Source organism: Lepidothrix coronata, unplaced genomic scaffold, assembly GCF_001604755.1.
Source record: "Lepidothrix coronata isolate B3197 unplaced genomic scaffold, Lepidothrix_coronata-1.0 Scaffold12, whole genome shotgun sequence".
Classification (NCBI taxonomy): domain Eukaryota; kingdom Metazoa; phylum Chordata; class Aves; order Passeriformes; family Pipridae; genus Lepidothrix; species Lepidothrix coronata.
The window spans coordinates 8,904,046-8,926,479 of record NW_016690192.1 but is presented as its reverse complement, the minus strand read 5'-3'; the positions used below and the strand labels follow the sequence as shown (position 1 = coordinate 8,926,479).

Here is a 22,434-nt window from a genome sequence, read left to right as displayed (position 1 = left end):
TGTCCAAGTCCCAAGCCAGACATCAATATTTAATATGCTTTATAGATGTCAACTGTTTTTGTTGGATCATTTATTGCCTTTCTATTATGGACATAACATCCTAGTAAATGATGAAAAGTACCTGCTGGCTGAATGAAAATGCCAGATGTAAAGAATTTTTCTTCATTTACAAATGTATTGTAAAGAATGACAATATTTCCTTAAGTTCTTCTTGTTAATGTCAGTTGTTGGCCAGAAAAGTGTTACTGAGTAAGCCTGTCACATATCTTGTTACTAGATGAGCTGAAAAAAAGCCAAAACCAAAATGAAGACAACTTTCAGGGAATTCAGCAGGTCTGGTTTTTTCTTCTCATTAGTGTAAATCTACATGGAAATTGGTGCAGTTAGTGGAAAACAAATTTAAGTGAGGACAGAATTGATTGAATGTACATGAGAAATGTAATCAGCTGACCTGAGTAGTGACTGTATTCTCAATTACATTTGCCTTGGACTCTGGTGTCCAAAGGGAATATTGTCCACTGAACCAGCCCTGCACACCCGGGTGCAGCGTCTGACGTGCAGAAGGATTGAGTCCCACCTGGCGTCACTTCTCTCTAGCTGCTGTCCCCTGCAGACCAGAGGGGAGATCCTCACCCCAGGGAACTGCACCGTCATGACTGACCTCCACAGCTGGAAGAACCCAGGGCTGCTGAAGCCCTGCCCAAGCCTCTTTTCAAGTGCTGCATGTCTGGGGGAGAGCTGCTGAAGGTGAATCTATGCTGCACAGGAGTCCAGGCTGCCTTGGAGCTGGTAGGCAGACCAAGGAATTTTCCATACCTGCTGCACATGGGATCTTTTAGCATTCAGCACGAGGAAGGTGTGATGGTAACCTGAAACTATTCTAAGGTTTTCTCCTCTTCCTGTGCTGGTATTTCTCACTTTCCTGGAGGTACATTATTTCCATATGACAGTAATACTGACTAATCCCCTACAATTCATGGCGCAATGGTGTGAATCCTAGTGCAACTATACTGGCAGTGTGTTCACCTGTAATGCAGCTGATTGACCTGTCCCACAGAGCAAGGCATGAACCGGAGTCCTTTGCCCAGCTAACTGTCCAGCTGCCTCTGCCCTGCTCATGTTAGCACAGCTCCCTGCCTTGCCCCTTCAGGCCTCTGCTGTCAGGACTGATGCTGCTGTAGTGCCTGTGTGTTTACTCTATTTCAATGAGATTACAAGCCAGCAGTAAAAATACATGTCAGCACAGCTGCTTGGTACTCACATTGGTCAGATCAAATGAGCTGTGTGTGTTGGGGAAGATAACATGGCCCCTCAGGCAGGACATGTGCCACTGAATTTGAAGAACTGCTGTCCTGGTGTTAGACCCAATCACAGTGGTGACCTCTGTTACCCTGAGGATGGCATGACAACATGATTCACCTGCAGACTGGCATCGGAAACACACCACCAAATCTGTTTCATCCCTATTAGCCCACGACACAGCAAAGTATGCCAGGCTGATACCTCAAATTTTCTCATTTCCACTGTTACGTCAGCCTGATAAACTTCTGAATCTTTAAAGACTGAGGTATTTTGGTATTTAGTGGAGTTTTCTTCATGCTGTTTTCCATATGCAGCTTTAATGTTCAGTGAAGGGAAGGTCCTCGTTCAGACTCAGCTCAGGCCAGAGGCTGGTGAGGGTGCAGTCCATCTGTCTCTGGATCATCACATAAGGCAGATGTAAAGCAGCCCTGACTGCAAGCTCCTGGAAATAAACTGCCCATGTTTCTTTCTCCTTAAGAAAGCACATCATCAGGTTCAGGGTGAGAAATCCTCCTTCTCAATTAAGAGACTGATGTACTAACATACCCTAAATACATGTGAGACTGGAACTTCCATGTTAGACATGTATCTTCTAAATTTAAAAGGGTTTGAAGTTATTTGTATAAATCTATGGAGTCTGTAAACTAACCTGTCAAAGGTTTGGGGCAGGCATACTCTTACACTTTTTCTTCACTTTTGTGACAGGTCTGTAAAAAAGAAAAGGTCAGAAAGGTTATTCTAATACAGAGTAACACCTAACAGTGGAGTTAACAGTTCTCTAAAGCAGTCACATTTAACCATAACATCTATAAAATCTTGTTTTAGTCCCTGAAAAATCAGAGAAAGAAAAGTATCTTTTCAGTAAATATTCATACTTAGATGATCTCCGAGATGTTCCCAAAGAAGCTGTTTAAGAAGCATTTTCATGCTGTTTTTTCCCCCATGTTTTTTCAAGGTTTTTTTCCAATTCCTGTAACATGCATACAAATATCTCACTAAAATTATCTTGCCCTTCTTGACCTGAAAGTTTGTTCAACTTTGGATGATTGCGTAGCTGTTGATAACACCGGCAGCAATTGCTTCAGTCCTGATGGCACAAAGAAAAATAATTGTGTCCTTGGTTTTATCTGAAAAACACTGACCCCTCTCTCCCCTCATGGGCATTTGCTGTTTATTGTAATATTTGACATGAAACTGAGAAAGAATTGAAAAGTGTCCTGGTGAGACACCTCTGCAGAAAACAAGGTAAAATCTATCTCTTTGAAAAGAATATCATAGACTACAATTTTTCCTTAAATATTTGTATATCTAAAAGTAATAGGTAGCTTTTTGCAGATAGAAATACTATAGAGAAGAGGATGTGTTTTCTCAGCTTGATTTAAACTTCAAGTAAAACAAGATAAAGAATTTCAGGTTCACTGCTAACAAGGAGCTGGAGCAGCAGCTTTTAGCATTTTACTCTCAATTTAGGATGCAGTATGAAACAAGGGACTCATGAATATATCATGTTTAGGCAAAAATGAAGATTTCTTAACCACTCTCGTTGAAGAGATGACTTGCAAAATATGAGCTATATTTCTGAGTATCATTCCAGAGCATGGCTTGACTTCCTCTACTAAGAGACTAAAACCAATCCCCTGCAACTTATTATTTGTAAGTACTTACTTTACTCCTTTACATATGAAACAGTATCCAAGTTGTCTGTGGAAAATTTCTAAGTCATTTGCTATTCCTCTCTCACTCTGAATTCCTACTGTAGTACATTCGGGACTGCACAATTGCAAGGTAAATTAAAACTGAAAATATGACAAAGGGAAGTAGACCAAAACAAAGCCCTGGTGTGAGATGTCATTACCTGCTGTTGGGGAAGCAACTTAAGACTTTCATACAATTGGTTGTAACATTTCCAGAGCCAAATTATGCTGTCAGCAAACAACGTAGAAATAATTTAACACATCAGAAAATCTTGAAAAAAAAGAGAACCCACAACACACAAACACAAGGGCATGATAAAGATATTGTATCATCTGTCATGAGAACATGGCATGTTTCAACCTCTGAATGACACTGTTTGGTTGCATGTATGTTCAATATTAAATATTAAAATAATTTTAATTAAATTAATAAAAATTATTTTCCTCTTCTAAGTCCCTATATGTAGTGCTATAGCCTAGTATTTATTTAAGAAACCTTAAGATAGATGGGTACGCAAGAGTGGGAGAGGGAAAAATTCATTACAGTACGGAACAGATAAAGTCTGTGCTTGTATACCGCCAAGAGATAAAACACTGGATTGGTTTGACAAAGAAACCTTTCCTGATTATGCTGAAATCTTTTATGAGGGGTTCTCAAAGTACTCCAACAAGGCTGTTGCATGAGGACCCATAACATACAAACAAAGCCACATACAAGATGCAGCTCTGTGACTCGCTGTGCAGCTTTGTTTGGCTCCTGTAATTACCTCTGTGTGTGTTCTTCCCCTTACAGGGAACACAGGAAAGCTCAGCTGTCAATGAAAGCAGAACACCAAACAAGATGCCAAACAATCTGGATTTACACAGCATAAATGGAGGGGGAAAGGGTAGGAAAAGGGACAAGACACAGGGTCCAAGCTCCATGTAGATGTGAAATGCAGAAGAATGGGGTTCCCAAGGGCTTCTGGGACATGATCAGGAGCTGCAGCTGAGTTAAATGGGAAAACTAAATAACTTCCTATCAGTAGTCTGTTTCTGGGTTTGTTTTAAAACTGGGCAGCAATATCATCCGAGTGTAGTATGCTGCTGTTTGCAAACCTTTCGGATGTGTGAGCTCAGGCAGACAACAGCAAGCCTATGATGTAGAGTCTGATATGGTATTAGCAATGTCAATCCAAAAAACAGAACTAAAAAAAGTTATTGTGGCACAGCTGGCATTGTTTGCAAGGATAACCTCTTCAGATTTTAAGCACTCAGGGGACAAAAAAATAGCTCAATGCAATTTGAACTGCCACCATCCACCAAGCTCTTTGAATTTACAGCACTTGGAACTACACAACAGATTGGAAAGGAAGCAATCTTGTGTTAAGAAACTCCATGCTACTATGCTAGAGAGTGTACAGGTGCAAGGTTGCAAAGGGCCAGACTTTGCTATGGTACTTTCATCTGATACTCTCACTGGGCAGAGCGGTTCCTGCAGGAGACAAAGCCACTGAATGACACGAAACAAGTCTTAAAGCCCATGGAGAAAACAATGTTACTGACAGTGCATAACTGAAGTCGGCAAGTCAGGAGAGAGGCTGATAGCTGCCAGACTTACCTCAAGCTCTGAATGTGCCTCTGCAGAAAGTATATTTCTGAGAGTAAGAAGGGATCTCAATGGCCCAAAACCCACTGAGACAATCACCATATATTATGGCAACTATCAGCATTTATGTTTTGCACACATTTGATACTCTGCTTTAAAAATACCCAAATGGTGCTAAAGGCTGGATGATAACAGGATAACATACCCCCTGACCTGCGTCCACTCCCCTCTGCATCCAGCTCCTCAGTCCGTGGCTACAAAGTGCTGCATGGTCCCCTTGGTATGATGCATTGAGACCCTTAGCAAAACAAAATGGTTTAATGATATCATTGAGGGGTTTTTTCTGTATTATATTCTGGGAAATACAAAGTGAGAGGGTTAGTTCGTATTTTAGACTACAACAGATAGATCAAGAGAGGTGTGTGCATGGAGTGTGTAAGTTCAGGGTGCTGTTGTTAAATGGACTGCAGTCACATATTGCAGCATCTGTACATGTCTCCTAAACTGGAGACTGAATCCTTAAAGGTTCCCTTGCTACATGTTACTTCTCCAGACAAGAGACAGCAATATAATACAGTATTACCAAAGTAGATGATTCATTCTGATATGCTACTTAAAACATGCCAAGGACATTAGCTACAGCTCAGCCAAAAACTCTGCCTGAAATAAACATTGATCTGATGGAGTCCTGCATTAATTTTTAAAACATAACAGCAGGGGGCAAGGAGGGACAGAACTAGCTGCTTACACAATAGAAATGAGGTATACTTTTAATGCTTACTGTCCTTTTTTCTAAATAATTCTCTCCAGAAGCTCTAATTGCAATGGCAAAGTTCTGAAGAATTCTAAGGCTTTTAAAGCTCTTATGTCAGAATAATTCGGTTTTCAGTACATAGTCTGAAAAATGCATCCTGCCTTGCACATGGTGCATAAGATTGCAGAAGTGTATTTTTAGATTCATGAGCTAAATTATCATCTGGCTTGATGGATATTTCAGCTGCATTACATGCATTTGATCTGAATGTAGCTCATTGCTTACTTTTTCCCCCCTCAGATTATGCAGTGGCACTTTTCTTATATGCTTATAACATGCAATTTATCCACAACATCTGACTAAATCTTGGATTTTCAGTCATCTGGCATACTTGTAAGTTCTTCATATTTTTTATTACTTTGCTTACAGCTAATTATTCTGGATACAGCACACTCTATTTATATGCTTTGTAAACACTCCCTCTTCCAAATGTTTTGTGGTATCATTTTGTTCAGCGTCTTTATGGATGACTGTCAAATGAGGGAAGCAGCTGAACTGGAGAGGCATAGGAGAGAAAGGAAAATAAAACCCCTAACATCAACAAGGGAGCAATTGTCAGTATTAGCAACTATTTCCCCCATAACTATTCTATTAAATTACTTACAAATCTGGAGTAAGATGTTACCTGCTGCTATGCAAAATGAAGATTAGATTTTTTTTTTCCTGTCAGAGTTCTAAGTGAAGTAACTTCAGTGGATAAAATTCCACATTGCAGAACCAGCAGCTTTTGCAGAATCATGGCATCATCAAAGTTGGAAGAGACCTTCATATTGTCTCGTCCAACCATCAGCCTAGCACTGCCATAATGACTCATAAACCATATCCACATGTGCCACATCCAGATGCTTCTTGAACACTTCTAGAGATGGTGACCCCACCAATGCCAAATCACTCTTTCAGTGCATCCAGGAGAGATGCTGTACACTTCCTGGAGGTCCTAGGGTGGAGTGCCCATCTGGAGGATGTTGAGCACCAGAAGAAGGTTGCAGGCTTGTGAAAAGTATTCCAGGACCCTGTAAGAACTCCAGTGTGCAATGTGAAGTTGCAAACAAAAATTAATGCTGGTTCTTTGACAAGTTCTAGACTTCTCAGCTTTGAAGGAGTTCATTCATTAAACTGTTGCATCTGTGTTTGGGTCAACATGGTGCAGTTACTCATCTGTTGTTCAACTTTTGATTATGTCTAAGCCAAAACTGGATAACTAAATAGCCATAAGGTTTTTACAGCTCTCTGTAATTAGAGTAATCCAGGCACATCTGGCTTAATGAACTTCTTTGATCCAAGCACAAAAACAAGTCTCATCTTTCAGATGTATTCATATTTTTTCTAGTTTTTTTAATTTCTGAATCACTATTTATGGGAGGATTTTATTCAGTTTCTTACGTGACATGAGTGGGGAAGGGGGAAGGGTTATCTGAAATAATTCAGGTGAAAGACTTGGTCTTTTACTTTCCTGCAACAGGAGTTCTCGCTTATATACCTAATAAATTTTAAATAACTGAAGAACAGGATCGAAATTTCATCTCTAAAAATAAAGTGATGAAACAGGCTATTAAAAATACTACACTCTATTGGTGGTACAGCTGTAAGGGATTTATGAAAATTAATTATATTACTATTGTAAAAATATCAGCCTTGAAGTTAGTGCCAATGTATTTGAGTCTTCAATTCCACATATTCGTCTGCCTGGTATTTTAAGAAAGAGCAATCAACTTAAAATTTCTTTCTCTACTGAAATTTTTTTTCCTGCTATTATACATGCCTGATGTAAAATTCTTAATTTGGAAATTAAATGTTCATCATACAAAAATACCAAGATGTACTTGACAATAATTTTGGCTTTCTTAATCCAGAGATTCCGAGAAACCAAACAACAATAAGCCCCAATTTTTTTTGATAATTTGGAGCTAAAAAGTTGTGAAGAAATCCTATGATGGCTTACTTATAGAAGAAGTATACTTCTTCTCTTTCTTGTATATGTTCTTCTCTTTTCTTCTCTTACTTGAGAGAAGAAAAAGGTGGGAAATAGTACAAATTCTGTTTTCATTGATAATGTTAATACCTGTCTGGAAATTCCTGTTTTGTTAAACGTCATCAACAATTGTCATCAGTTTTAAATTACTCCATTATTCTGCATGATTTAAGTAGGCTCTGTGTTAAAAGACTCAGGATGTTTAGAAACCCCTAGAGAGTGTTAGTGGGAAGTTGGAGGAAACTTTCTGACATAACAGAACAATCATTTATTTTTTTATGGTTGAAAATTGGTCAAATTATTTATGTTTTTGTGATTAAATTTCTCTCTTCCAGAAGATGGAGTTTATAACTATTCATAGTAGATATTATTTCTCTCTCTTTCGAAGTTTGAGTAGGGAAAATTGACTTCTTGTGGCTGTCTCAAACAACTATATTTTGCTTAATTTTGAAGGCCATAAACAGGAGCCTTATGGAATTTTCTTCTTTTATAATTGGGGAGAAAATTCTGATAAGATTTTTAATGTGAGAACAAGTCCTCTTAACTCTAAGGCAGAGATTTAACATAGTGTTAGCCATTAGGCATAAGTATCTCACCTCTCATCAGGTGAGAAATGGAGGGCCAAAGCTTCTGCAAATTCCCCTTGCTGTTGCCAGAAGCTAATTTTGCAGAAGCAAGCTAAAGCTCTACTTTCAGTTATAGCAGAAGGAACACGTATTTTTGGCTGCAGGGCAGCAGTATAAGAACACATTCAGTCCCAGGGCTGGAGACAGAGATGATCAGGACTTTACTTTTCTAGGACTAATGAACTGTACAATGAAGCATCTCCCACAGTTGCTGAGAAAAGAAAGGGAATGTCTTCAAAAAAGACTCGCCTGATGTAGAGCTCTCTGTGGCTTGGGAATGAAATAATTCTCAGATGACTGCCCTGGTTCTTCCAGATGTGTGAGCAATTTTTAGTGCTGATGATATTTTGTTAGCAGGCTAAGAGCACTGTATGAGTGTGGATGGTTTCACTGCAAATGGAGTCCAGTTTTATTCTTTTACAGAGAATGGGTTTCAGGAAATACCTGCAGGTTTTATCCTGCAGAAAGATGTCCCATAAGATATCTCAAAGGGTTTTTTGACCCATATGTGAAAGGGTGCAACAGAGCACTACTGAGGAGGTTAAGCAAGTGTCCTTGGGTGCTATGAGCTTGTGTTTTTTTCATATAGGCCAAACCCAGATTTTTATTCTTTTGAAAAAATAGTCTTTTGCTTCCTTTTACTGATGGAGACAGAGCAAGTTTTATATAATGACAGAGAACTGGGACCTTTTGGGGAGGGCTCCTGCTATGGGCAGGAGGCTTTGGGGCTGTGTAAGCCTTGATGCAGGGGACCCTGCCAAGGTTTCTGAATGTCCATGGCAGGAAGTTACAGCCACCATGCTGGTGTGGGAATGCTCCTTAAACACGCCTGCTGAGGCCCGTCTTGCTCGCTATGTCTCTCAGCACACATCAGTAGGGATGGAAGGAATCAAACTCTTAGTCATATTTATGGACTTTGGCTACCAGGGTTTTTTCAGTTCAATGAGTATCCCAGAAAATACCTCATGTCTAATACATCTTTGTGCCTGTAGGAGTGGGTGTCTTCGCTTCCTGCCTGGATGGCAAACACTCTATCAATGATGGAATAAAGATTAACCAAAAATGAAAGTCATTGAGTTTTCTCTAACTCTTTCTGGTTTTAGTTTCACCAGTTGTTCTTAGGCTCCAGAGCCCCTCTTTGAGATGGAAATTTACTGTGCTTCTCTCTTGGCAGTTTGGCTTATTTGGTAATTAGAGTCTACTTGCTTTGTGAGCTGTTCCCATGGTCCCTCAGTTGTGCTCATTCTTGCTCTTGTACTTTCCTAATAACTGCTACTCAGGCTCCTCTCTTCCTTTAATATTTTCTTGTGTGTTTGGCTAGGCTTCTCTGCATTCTTGGTATGGCATATGATGTGCCATCACTAGAACAAGATGTCACAGCTTTTCAGCAGATGGAAGTGGAATTACTTCTCCGGAAGGCTCTGCTTCAATCGCCTGTTTCAGCTCTCTCCACATGAGTTTTTACTGTGCTTCATGGTGGGTCTCTGCTACGGCAGTGGCTTTCCAAAATGGATAATACCTGGACTTGTAAGCAATTACAAGTACCTTGGCTTTAGCAAGCCACCTTTCCCAGTTGAAGCCACTGGAATCTTGTGGTCTGTAGTCTCTACTCTGTCTTGCGGTTCACTGAGACTCTCTTCTATTTCTTGCTCCTGGCTGGATATATTCCCTCGTTTGTTTTAACTAAGTACCTTAAGGAATCCCACTAGTCTATATGGTTATTTGTGGCTTGGCATTTTTTTCAGTCCTCACTCTATCATGCCAATTTTTTTTTTTTGCTCTGTGTGCCAGGACCTCTTAAGTTTGGTCCCCTCTACTTACAGCATCTCTCCTTCCCTCCCTCAGCTCCTTCCCCTCACAGGTTTTTGTGTGTTCATGTTGTGAGGTAGAAGAGTCCTCTTTGCTCTGAATGCTTCAGAATGTAAACTGATGTTAATTTTTTCTTTAGTTTCCTAGTTGAAAATTAGAAGGGATAGGATTAATCCAAATAGTCATCATCTGTGGTCTTTAAAGGCATTTCCAGATTTTGGCATATTGAAAACTGCCAGAACGTAACAGGCATACCTAGAGAGAGAAGACAAATGCTGGTCATTACAATTTTTTCATTTTCTACAATGAATATGCATGTCTAATCGTTTCAGATCCGAAGTCCCCCTTTCTTCAATTTTAGCTGATTATTGTCAAAGACATGCTGTAATCCTTTCCATATCTTGTATTTTTTAATCACATTTGATAGCTTGGTAACTTTCTTTAACCAGAGCAATGTGTTACACTTTTTTTTTGGCTGCCACAGAGAATTTTAAATGATTTTGCTGAACTAGGTTTCAGCAGTTTTGGTATGTAGCCTAACACCATATACTGTGGTGTGCAGAGAAAATCGGTTCTCCAAAGGGAACTCAATAGCAGCATGGACCTTCTGCCAAAAATTCCTAATTCTGGGACAGTACCAGGAAACTTGTGTGGGTCCCATTCTGCTCCTACTGAAGTCAAAGTCAAAGCTCCTCCCAGTTGCAGAGGGATAAGGTTCAGGCTCCAACACTCAGTCCTCACATTCCCATTTCACACATTTTCCTTCAAATTCCTTTTTTTTCCCTTTTATTTTTAGGCTCTGGCAGTATACTAACCTTTGCTCTCTCTTGTACATTTTCTGGAAGGCAAATTAAAGATAGAAACCGCTTTCCTCATCTCTTACACTGTTTAAGAGTAGCTCCTGTTTTGTGCCCCAAAGCACGGCTGGAACTCAGCAGCAGTAATCTGGAGTGACAGATGAGCAAGTCAGATCATGAAAGGAGGAAAAAGCTGCTGGAAAAGGAGCAAACAAACAGAAGAAAAGCTTGTAATCATATCAGAAAGACAAGAAGTGATGTCTCAAAAGAATTAAATTTTTATTTCAGTAATCCCTGAGTTTACTTGGAAAGACAAGGAATCGGGGATAGGCTGTGGACAAGCAGACGTGAAAAGATGGGATCTTGGGACATTTGCCATAGGAAATGAAACTCCAGCATCACTGTGTTGCAATAAGTGCTAATAGGTTTGGAGCTTGACCATGTCTTATGTGTGTGTAAGTATACACACTGCTATATATAGCTCTGGAAATAAACTCAAGTAATCTGATAGCTTTAAACATAGTCAGTTTTCTTATTGGACTGTAAGAACAGTTGGAAAAAGCAAGTGTAAGAATAGAATAGATACTGATTTTTGCCATGAAGCTTAGAAGAGATATGGAATTGATCTTAAACACCAGGTGATGGGTAGCAAGTTGGGGACTGCTAGACTGCTTCCAGCAGTGCCACACAATCACTGCCTGACATCAGGGAAGTAATTTCATTTCCTTTTGCTTTTTCATTTGCTTTCTTCATCTGCATTAGATGGTGCTAATTTCTTCTGTTAGGAGCTGTTGAAGGGTGCTAATACGGAAGGAAAGCAACTGAGCTGCCGAGTAACAGTCTCTTCTCAACAAAAACAAGTGCAAGAGTTTCCAGGTGGAGAGACACAGGGAAGGGAAGAAGGAGCATCCCTTGCAAATTCCCAACCCGTTTGTGTACATATGACTATGAAACACGTGAGCTGGGTGCAGTGAGGAAATGGAAGGGTCCAGGTAACCCTCCTCCTGGCCTGTGCCTCCCTGTGGGCTGACCAGCCCCCTGGGCTCCTTCCATGAGCACAGCCTAAAGGCTGTGTTCAACCCCAGCAAGGGCTGTAATAAGGTCATAAGGAGCAAAGTGCCAATAAGGAGTCAAGAGTCCTACTTCATTAACCTAATTTTGTAGTTTTGAATATAGAAAACTGAGCAACCAATGCTAATTTTTAAACTTAGGTTGTTTTAAGTAACTGCAGAATCAGAGTCAGCAAAGCTTTATTTACACTCTTTATGTGCAGCTGGCAAGAATCTCAAATTGTGCCTTCTGCAGTGCAAATGCTGCTGGAAAGGGAGACTTCTGCATGTAATGTCCGCAGCCCATCTCACCATGTGTTGCAGGTTGGCTTCCGTACTTGTCAACATGCAGTGAAACAAGGACAGGGTTTATCCAGGGTCACTCTCAGGGCAAAATTCTCTCCATAATACCCCTAATACTGATGCTAAAGGGTTAAGAAAACAACTATTTTTCTACTGCATACTAGACATCTTATTTAAGAGATTGAGAGATTTCAGGGACTAGCACCAAACCCAGTCAGTAATGTACATGTGTTACTTCATCTTAATGCTAATAAACAAAACCTAAATGAAATACAATACTTCCGTTGTTGGAAGCCATTCAAGTGTGATTTAAAACAGAAGGCTGACAAATACTTTATTGCAGTAGTGTCCAATATCTCCCTGGGCAGGTACCATGTTCTCTTCATTGAAATGCACATTTTTACAATTTGCTGTCTGTTTGTTTAATGTAAGGTACTTAGACAGGAAAGCAAAATGTTGTCAGCTTTTACCTTTGGCTTTTAAAAAGTGAAGTAAATAGGAAATCCTGCAGCCAATGAGGATTCAAGGTATTGAAAATTAATTTGAATGTGAAATCAAACATCCTGTTGCATTGCCTGTGAATATTTTTTTTCCCTATAACTTTGGTTTCTTATCCCCAGCAAAATTCAGCAGCTTAGGTTTGCTCTTAGTTCTCTCACAGTTTTCCCCTCCATCTTTTTGACAGTTCCCTGCTATCTGGATCACCCAGAAAAGTATTTTTCAGCTGACTGGAGCGTCCTCAGTAACAACAATACAAAACTCCTGTCTTTTAGAGCATTTCCTCGTGTCTTCTCAGTTCTTTTATGTTCTGCTCTTTGGGAATATGTTTGGTTTTATTTCATGACATTTTTCTCGAACTTACCTACAACTAGAAGGTATTTGCTGCATGTCTGATGTGAAATCTTTGTTCTTGTAGCACCCAGTAAGAGCCAAGTACCATAACCCTAACTCACATCAGATTTCTGCTGAGGTTCATGGAAGTTTTGCCAAAGTAAGGCTGCAGGATTTGACCACAGGTTTGCTGTACAGTGTGTACTGCAACCTGTGCTATTGCTTAACTCTACCTCGTTTGTTTCTAATGACAGTTTGCATAAAGATGTCTTACAGGATAAAGTTACAATAGGCTGTGTTACAGGGACAAGGTAAGAACACTGGAAATTAAAGCTAGAAAGACCTTTGTCTCTCTAGGAAGACAGTGAATGGTGTTGTATTTCTTTTGGCATTTTAATGCTACTAAATTACATCTCCTCTTCAAACATCGTTAAGGATGTTTCTGGACCCAGCTCCAATTATATGCGAGATACAAACCCTCCAGCGCACTCAGCTTTCCCTCTTTATATCGTTTCATCCTCTCCCCCATGCCGGTCCCCATATTTTAATTTAACTCGCAGCTTCCTGCCGAGTCTCCCCAGCTGGAGCCCATCGGCAGCCGAAGGCTCCTCTCACCCTCCGGGTGCGCTAAACGGCATCACCTGTCCCAGCGCTGCCGCTCGGGCCGCCCGCACCTGGGCCCAGCTGTGCTCGGCTCCGCATTGCCGGCGGCGGGTGCGGGTCCGGCTCCTCTCCCGCATGCGGGTCCCGGTCCCGGTGCGGGTCGGCGCCGGGGGGAGCGGCGCGGGGCAGCGAGCACCATGCAGGGCCGGGGCCCGGCCCGCCCCGGGGGCCGCGTGTGCTGATGTAATCGCCAGGCAGCCAGCGCTGAAATTCAACACCGCGGCGGGCAGGAGCTCCGCCGGGGCAGGCGGTGCAGCGCCGCTCCGCCGCCGGACTCCGCGGGCAGCCGCGGGGCGCCCCCGCCGCCCGGCCCCCGGCGCCCCCCCCACCGCCGCGCCCGCCCCCGCGGGCCGTACGCGGGCCGGGCCGCCCCCGGGCTTGCGCGGAGCTCGGCGGAGACCTCGGGGCCGCCGGGGTTTCATGGGCAGGAGCTGACCCTGCGGCGGCGCGGCGCTCGGCTTTCCCTCGGATCTCCGCTGCCCGGGCAAATGCATACAAATGCATTTGGGAGCCGAGAGGACAAGGCGAGGACGCATCTCTCCCGCGGCACAAACGTAAGCGGGAGCCGGGGAGGCGTGACGGCGGCGACGGGGCGCATCGCACCGCATCGCCACCCTGCCGCGGGGCGGGCAGGGCATGGGGGCTGCTGCTCAGCTCCCCTCCGGGGGCAGCGGACGGTGACCCCGGCGGGCTGTGTCCTCAGCCCTACCTTCCGAATGCCAGCCGTAACCCCGCGGGGTCCCCAGTACCCCCGGCGGACCGGCGGGGTGCTGACTCCTCGCACGGGCACCGTCTGTGCCGCTGGCTGTGCGTCTCTCCCCTCCGCACTCTCCCATGACGTCCTGGATGTGCCCCATCCTGTCCAGCACCCTGGTCTCGTCCTTCTCCCGCCCGAGCCCACACCAGGCAGCCTGGCTCTGGGGTCCCCGGGAGTGGAGACAGCCCGACCCGCGAGCCAGCGCACCCCTGATCCCCGAGGGGGAACGAGGATCCCGGTGGCCGCAGTGCCCACAAGGAACCGGGAAGCTCCTGCGCCCTTTTGGTACCTAGCTCTTAAAACACAGCAAACAACCAAAACATGCAGAATTTACGTTGAAGAGCTGAGGTTACTCTCTTAATAACAGAGATAGCCAGATGAGGTGCTTTGTATTTATGCGCTTCTACAAGAGGCTGAAGTAATTCTAATGCATCCTCATCTGTGGTTCAAAGTAGAGCTCCTCTCTCTACAGTTTGCCTAAAAGCAGCCTAGGCAAGATGACTGTGAATTTATGGTAGTTGTAATACTAGAGAGGTTACCATTATGTGTCTGTCTTCGTAAGGCACTAATTTTGTTCTGGCTGTGTCTTAAACTAAGTTTACTGAGTTCTCCAAGCAGGACAGAAGGATTTGTTTTGTGTTATAGGGAGGATTATGCTGCCAAAATGTGCCTGGTGTGTAACTCGGTGCATTAGAATGCTTGTGAGCAGTTACGTGGCTGCCTGAAGGTGGCCTTCCCAGGAGAACTGTGTGTTTAATGGATGTGTTTGGAGGACTTATTCAGGAATTGACTGAATGCAATTTAAAAAATGGTTTTATTTGATAACTGTAAATGGGTGTTACTGATGGAGAAACATAAATTGCATTACAGGAAAGAGAGACAGTAGCAGAGATGCAGTTTACTCAGGTTAAAAATCTGAGATAAGAATATATATCTATATACTTTTATATTGCTTACCTAATTTACTGGTCTAGAGAGAAAGCAATCTGGTTGATTGCCTGTATTAAGAAGCCAGAATTCCTTGCAAAAGATCAGGTTTCCTTAGTATATGTCAAACTAGTAAATCCCTTGCAACCCTGACCACCTTTTGGTTGAAATGCCATTAGGTCAGGCCTGTATAGGGGTTTCTCTGCAGGTTAAAAAAATAAAACAGCTGCATAACTTCTAAATCTCTCACCAAGTTTATTGTCAGAATATTTAATTTTAGAACATGAACAGCCTTGTCACCCTTGTTTCTTGCAAGCATTGAGTTGTAGAACATTTGAGGAATGATCTACAAAATATACAGAGACAAACCCTATGAAAGAAGAGTGTTTCATGAGTGGGAATTTGAGTTGCATACTTTTGCATTAATACAGATGAAAATGGTGTACACTATCTACAGAAGAAATCTAGTGTAAGAAATCACAGATTTACTCATAAAATGGTTCTAAAATTATGTCATTTTCATTAATTTTTTCCTTTTAAAAATACTAACAGTTGACTGTTCTTTTGGATGTGGTAGTTTCTCACTTTAAGCCAGATGCTGTTGGGAGAATGTCTGGGCCACCAGTCAGGGGGTTTCCTTTCTCTGAACCTGTACAACCCTGTTGTGCAACTCTTCTTAGGTCGCTGCTCCTCTACCTCTCGCCTTATCTTGTATTTTTACCATTTCCCATTCATTCAAATGGTGACCTTTGGCTAAGGGTACAGGAGCTTCCCCCTTTGCTGGCTAGTTGCATGGTGCCATCTGTACCCAGAGGGCATGTGACTGTCACCCTGGAGAGGCTGTTGGGTCCCCTCAAGCCATGTTGATAGTGGATCTTCTAAAATTTGAGAAGGAGCACTGGACCCAGTGCCTCATCTCATTATAGTAGCAAAGAAAGTTATTTTTCTTTTCACATCTTGAAAGATAAGATTTATAACAGCTTGAGGTCTTTGAGAAGCCCAGGTCATCTCTGTCTAGAAGGTGCTATGACCTTTCCCAAAGCTCTTCTCTGGTTGGATGAACCCAAACTGGGCCATTCTCCTCAGCAGTCCCCAGAGGACATCCGGTGAAACAATGCAAATGGGGCAAGTGCTGATGTTTAAACCATCATCACTGATGAGCAAAGGGTTGAATGCATCTGTGGCAGTTACATTGGGAACAGGTTTTCCTGTCTTCTCTAGCAGCAGTATTTCTTCCTTTAAACTGGATATTTAGGAAATTAGGCTGGAACGAAGAGGGTAATGCTGTGCGCTGACCAAACCTGAGCTCTGTATGCTACTGAATAGTCTTCAGAGGATGGAATTTTGCATCATTGTTTGCCAAACTTGCTTTGAAGCTTATCAGTTTCCTCATCCATCTGTCACCACTAATGCAAAAAACCACCATGAATAGTTGCTGTCCACTCTGTAGGAAGAGGCGAACAGCCACAAGATGTCAAAGATCATCAGAAAGATAAACTCAGTTTTAAATGGAGAAATAGATCAACCACACTTGATAGTGCCTTCCTGCAAAAGATTTATAGTAGCCCTCAGCCTGCGCTTGCATGTAAAATAAAGAGGATTAAAAAATAGGCAAAGGGGAGGAAGCTCAAGAGATACCCAGGCTTTAGGACAGGACATGGCCAAGGTGTATTGGAACAGCTTCATGTGTGATGTTTAAGTGGGGGAAAAACAGCCAGCATTTGAGTCAGCTGGAGTCTTCCTTGCCACATGCTTTTGTGTTTTTCTATTGTTGTGTCCCAACAGAGCAGGTCTCCCCAAGATCTGTGGGTTCAGCCAACACAAGGGCTAAGTTCCTTGGAGCTGTGGCAGATGATGGATCAAGCCACATTCATGTTAGCAGCAGGGAGCCTGAGGTCTTAGTGGCTGTGCTGGTGTGAGAGTGGAGGCTGAGAACTGACTACTCTGCAGCTTAAAATCTACAAATGTAAAGAGTAGTGGTCTTGATCAAGAAGAGAAAGTTGCACGAACGGTTTCTCTCAAAAAGGCAGAATTTCATTGTTTCATTTTCAGCCCCGGAGGGTTCACTTGTACAACTTCACTTTAGGTTGCACATGGTTTCATTTACAAAAAGTTTTACTTGTGAAAAAAGATAGAAAGAAGACTATCTTTTCCCACATATTAGAGGACCTCCAGCCCTGTGGTTGTCTCTGGTCCCTGTTTTTTCTCTTTGTTGTTCACTCATTTGTTCTTGACATTAGTTGGAGAGCACTGGAGAGGCAGACATGTGTCTTTACCTCTCACTAAATGTTCCTGTATATCCAATTACATCTGTTTAATTTGCAGCCCTGGGAGCATTCTGGAATTTCTTGCTTTCCTACGGTGTTTGCTGGGACGTGAGAGAGGCAGATACCTGACACACAGCTTGTGTGTGTGTGGAATAGCCTATTGTAATGTTGTGGAATAGGCTATTGTAATGTTAAGAGGAGTCATCTTTGAATTCTGGGCTCTGGGGTTCTTTGAGCATTCTTATTTTGGAGGTAGCTAAAATGTCTTATGAGATTTTTAATTGTAAATCCATTTTGCACCTTTAAAAGTCGAATAGAGAGTTCTCCTAAGTTTTAGCTGATACGGTGCAATGCATGGGCTTTCTTTCTGACACAGCTATCTCCTGTCACTGAGCTTCTCATTAGATCAAAAGATGATGCATCATGTGATGCAGAAACTATGAATTTGAATTCTGGTCTTTAGAAGTGAAAAAACTGAAGTGAGTGTTCTGTAGCTGATGTGCTATTTGGACAAGTCAATGTTAGGTCTTTTGTAGGAGTGGCAGAACTGCCCCAGTAGACATTTTGTGGCTGTAGCAGGAGAAAGCTTGAAGGGAGGAATAGCTAGGGTCTGCAGTGGTGGTTAATTAAAAAACATGTCTTTACAGGCATGTTGGGATTTGTAAGGTGTAGTTTCCGCCCTTCTCCACTTCCATAGTAAGAACTGAAGCACTGATGCATATTTTTGAGTATCCTATACATTCTGTGCATTTTCTTCTAAAAGACATGATGTATCTGCAGTTTTCCAGTGGCAGTGATGACTATTGCGTCTTAATGTTCCTTAAATTATTCATTCTGATGGCCACAATTTAAGCTCTCACAATATGCACATCCACTTGGTAAAAACAGGTTTTTGCTCTGTGGTTTTCATGCACTTGGATGTTTCTGGAACGTTTGAATTGCAAACCCATGGAAGGAATAGTAAGATATTTCACTAAATACTTCTATATAATATATGCATGTGTACATGTATATCCATGAAGGACCTTGTCTCCCTCTTTGAACCATAAGGTCCTGTATGAAGTGGTTAGGTTTTCTTCCTACCCTGCCAAAGTTACATCACATGAAATTACAGGTGTTCAGTTGCAACTGTTACTTTCAAAATCTCTTCATTCCAGATACTCAAATGTTCTCTGACTTGTCCAGCACTTTTAGTCACTCTAGCACTTAATGTTATGAAAAATCTGTGATGTTACATACCTTAATAAACAAGAGGATTGAGCTGCAGCTTGAGCATGAGTTGTTAGTGTCAGAACTATATTTCTGATTTTTTGAAATATTTCTCCTCAGAAGTAGATATAGGCTACTATAATTGTTACATACATCTGTGCCTGGATATGCAACATTAACAGAAAATATATTTCTCATTTATTAAAAGATTCAGTCTCTGATAAGAGTGTGATTGGATGTGAATCTGGCTAATATGATAATGGATACAAAACAGCAGACAGTCTGTTTTTAATCATGGAAAAAATATGCTCTTTGTACAACATTCAACAATTTTAAAGCAAATTTTGAGCACATAATCTATATCAACCTTATACATATTTGTTGAAACAACTGAAACATCAGTGTGCTATCAACATTATTCTCACACGAAATCCAAACCACAGCACTCTACCAGTTACTAAGGAGAAAATTAACTCTATCCCAGCCTAAACCAGGACAGTGAGCCTATGCTACCTATCAGTTCTGTATTTTCATATCTGAGCACGGAGTTTTAAGTTGACATGTGATGGGATTTTTTTTACTCTGTCAATAACATGTCTTTCTTAGAGCATGATAAAATTTTATAATACAAGAAAAAAGCATGACATAATATTTTCATTTATGGGACTATTATGATGTGATATAGCGAAAAGATTGATAGCAAGTCAAAAGTATTTAATGATCTCTATAGACATTAACTTGTCATTTATTTTATGGTTTCTTTACATTAACGTTTTCTTTCCAGGAAGAAATTTACTACAAAGCACCATTCATATTTGAAAGCTGCTGCAAGAAAATATAAAGCAGATGCAGTCACTTTATTAATAAAAGCCAATATAAAAATATATGTACTATATAAGTTGTACAATGTGATGGCTTTGATTCAGGACTTGCTGAAGTCAGTGATATCCTGTCATGGACTTTGGATGTTGAATCAAGCTTCTAATTCCTTGGATTTCTGAAACTGTAGACGTTTTCTCACATGTTTTTTTTCTTTCCTTCTTTCTCTTTTAGGAAAGCTCTCCTTTTTATTGCAACATGTATAGCTGTGGGTATTGCACAAGTACCCAAACAAGGTGAGAATGCTTTGTTTATAACAGGACATTTGTATAATATGTTACTAGATGAAAAGAGTAAATGACTGTTGTTACCAGTGACCTTAGGTTCAGTTCCTTAATTCACATGACTTAAAGAAAATATCAGCTACAGCATAATGAGAGCAAAAGTTTAAAGTAACCAGTTTGGAAAAGATGACCTTTTGAAAATTACTCAGATTTTCTGTCTATGAAATTGCTTACATATTTAAGCAAGCTCTTCATAAAAAAGAAGCCTTGTACAGTGAAAAGGCTTTGATTGTGTCTTCACTGCAAGTGGGTGTCCTTGGGGGTGGCAAGCTATGACTGAGTTACCTTTGCACTTAAGACTGCAGGCAAACCACTGCATATAATAAAGGCTTGGTCTAGGCTGGCATCATTAAAAAAATGTGAAATTTGGTATTCATTTGGCTTTGCATTCAGATGCAGATGTTAGTGAGGAAGAAAGGTTGCCTTGTTTTTAGTTTCTTTTTTAATCTGCCAGCTGTTATAACAGCACCAGATGTGCAGCTTGCTCTGGGAATAATAGCATGTTGAAGTGGTAGAGGCTAACATGCCATGTAGTCATGTCTTATTTGCCATGAGAGTGGCAGCATCAGTTCTCTGCCATGTTTCTTCACTGTACAGGTGAAGCAAGAAATAGGTCATCCTTGGCTGATGTGTTAACTACAAATACTCATCTGAATACAAACAGCTGGGTTGTGTGGTTAAGACAAGACTCATTCCTGATAATGTTTTGTTAGAGCCCTTTGGGATATCTCAGCAACCTCCCACCATTATTCTCACCAATGCCTTTTTCCAGCTCCTCATTCCCAGATATTGGCAAAGCTTGTGTTTCCTTTCAGTTGTGGTTTTTTGTTTTGCTTTTTCCCCCAGTTGTCTTTGTAGTTATGCCTTCCATTAGTTGCCTGTTGTTTGCCTGGTAATACTGGTTGTTGATTTTTCACATGCGGCTAAATGGAGGACATACGCTTTTGTGATGATGGGATTTTCCCAGATTCTTCTGATAGCTGAGCCAAGTTCTCATCAGAGGAGGGGCAGTGCCATTAGATGTGTGTGGCCTGACCTGCTCCAGGCCTGCAGGGATGGAAAGGGAAGAGACTGTTTTAGGGAGGCGCAGTTTGCAGTTTCCCGGTGCATTGGGAGCAGGTGAGGGGTGCCAGAGGCAGGAGTGCAGGGATGGTTTGAGTGTCTTCATGCTTCCAGCCCACCCTCCTCCTCTGCAAAGAAATATACTGTTTCTCTCACTTCTCATGTGCCTCAGCCTGAGAATAGTTTTTCTATCAAAACTTCAGGCAAGAACTGTGAAGGCTACAGGACTGGGGGCACAGCGACACAAGCAAGTGGGTGCAGTCCAAGGATTACTTGCCTCTTGGCTCAGAATACCTCCATGCGCAGAGCTTTGCAGAAATGGGGTAAAACTTCCAGTCTCAACATGATTATATGGAATTATATTTTATTTTGTCACCATCAGAGAAAGGAACCTTATTTTTTTGTTATTTTGTTGTTGTTGTTATTCAGTAGCATTTCTAGATAGCCACAGGAGAAGCCTTACTGAATGGAAATTCCAGTACACAAGTGCCACATGCCATATATGACTTCATTTTCTTTGAGTCCTTGCTTGGGATAAAAATGATGCATTGAACCTTGATGCAACTTGCTGCCCATGGGTAAATTTGGCCCCTCTTGCACTATATTTGCATGATGTGCAAAAGAGGTTGCAAAAAACAACTCAGAGAACAGCAGACTGAGGAAACCTTCCCCCCCCCACACAAAAAAAAAAAAGAAAAAAGAGCAGCTCAAGTATATCCGTCAGTCTCCATTTATAAGCTGCAGAGCTAGCACTATTGCACTTGCAGTGCTTAGTGTTTGTCCAGGATCAGGATTGTCTGCTCATTAGGAACATGTTAACGCTTTGTTTTTTAAACTTTCTTGGCAGTTATATTTAGAAAAAAGGAGTGTTCTGCCAAATACAAAGATGCTAGCTAATGAACGCTCCTCTCCTGAGCTGAAGAGACAGCCTGGTGCTTTACATGAGAAATTATGCCTTGTTCAGTTTGGTAGGCTGCTATTAATTGTGTTCAGTGAAATATACGTAAAGATACAGTCTCAGTCTTTAGGAATCGTACTTTGAGTGTGGCTCAAGGACATGCGGAATCCATGCATCTCATTAGCTTTCCTATGACAGCCACTCGACCTAGTGTCCAGGAGAGCACTGGTTGCAGCCAAATATCTTAATTTACCCAATTGCAAATGCATCATCACTTAGAAAATGGGCAACCTGATGACTACTCTCAGTTCTAATGGAGCTGACTGATGAGTGGCCCTTGTCTTTTCCTTACCCATACTGGTAAAGGGGAAGGGAGTAATGTGTATATTAGGATTGCTGAAACAGAGAAAGCATCTCAGAGCTCCTGCCTTCACCGAAGTCATAAGTATGGAGGAGTGTGGGAAATGAACAAAAGAGACTGAATGAAATATGGGTGCAAAACAATCAAATAGCAAATACCCTCATTCCTCCCCAGTTCTTTTGTGGGACTTTCTTTGTGCCACGAGAGTCAGAAGGTTTTTTGCCAAAGCTCATGTTAGATTTTCCTTCCCTTTGTGATGCAGTAAGGCTGTGAATTTCTAAAGTCCTCCTAGGAAATGGAAGGGGAAAGCACTGGATACCAAAAACCTAAAACAACTTTCCC

The 22,434-nt window shown here is 41.7% G+C and overlaps 1 protein-coding gene across 1 annotated transcript in view; it reads left to right on the top strand.

Annotated features, from left to right (window-relative positions):
- The first annotated feature begins 13,873 nt into the window (after positions 1 to 13,873).
- The window catches only part of COL24A1 (collagen type XXIV alpha 1 chain), a 127,736-nt gene continuing 119,175 nt past the window's right edge, over positions 13,874 to 22,434 (top strand). The window contains exons 1-2 of the mRNA XM_017805305.1: positions 13,874 to 14,002; positions 19,662 to 19,723. Of these exons, the coding sequence (XP_017660794.1) occupies positions 13,947 to 14,002; positions 19,662 to 19,723 (118 nt within the window). The 5' untranslated portion in view covers positions 13,874 to 13,946. The remainder of the gene's footprint in view (positions 14,003 to 19,661; positions 19,724 to 22,434) is intronic.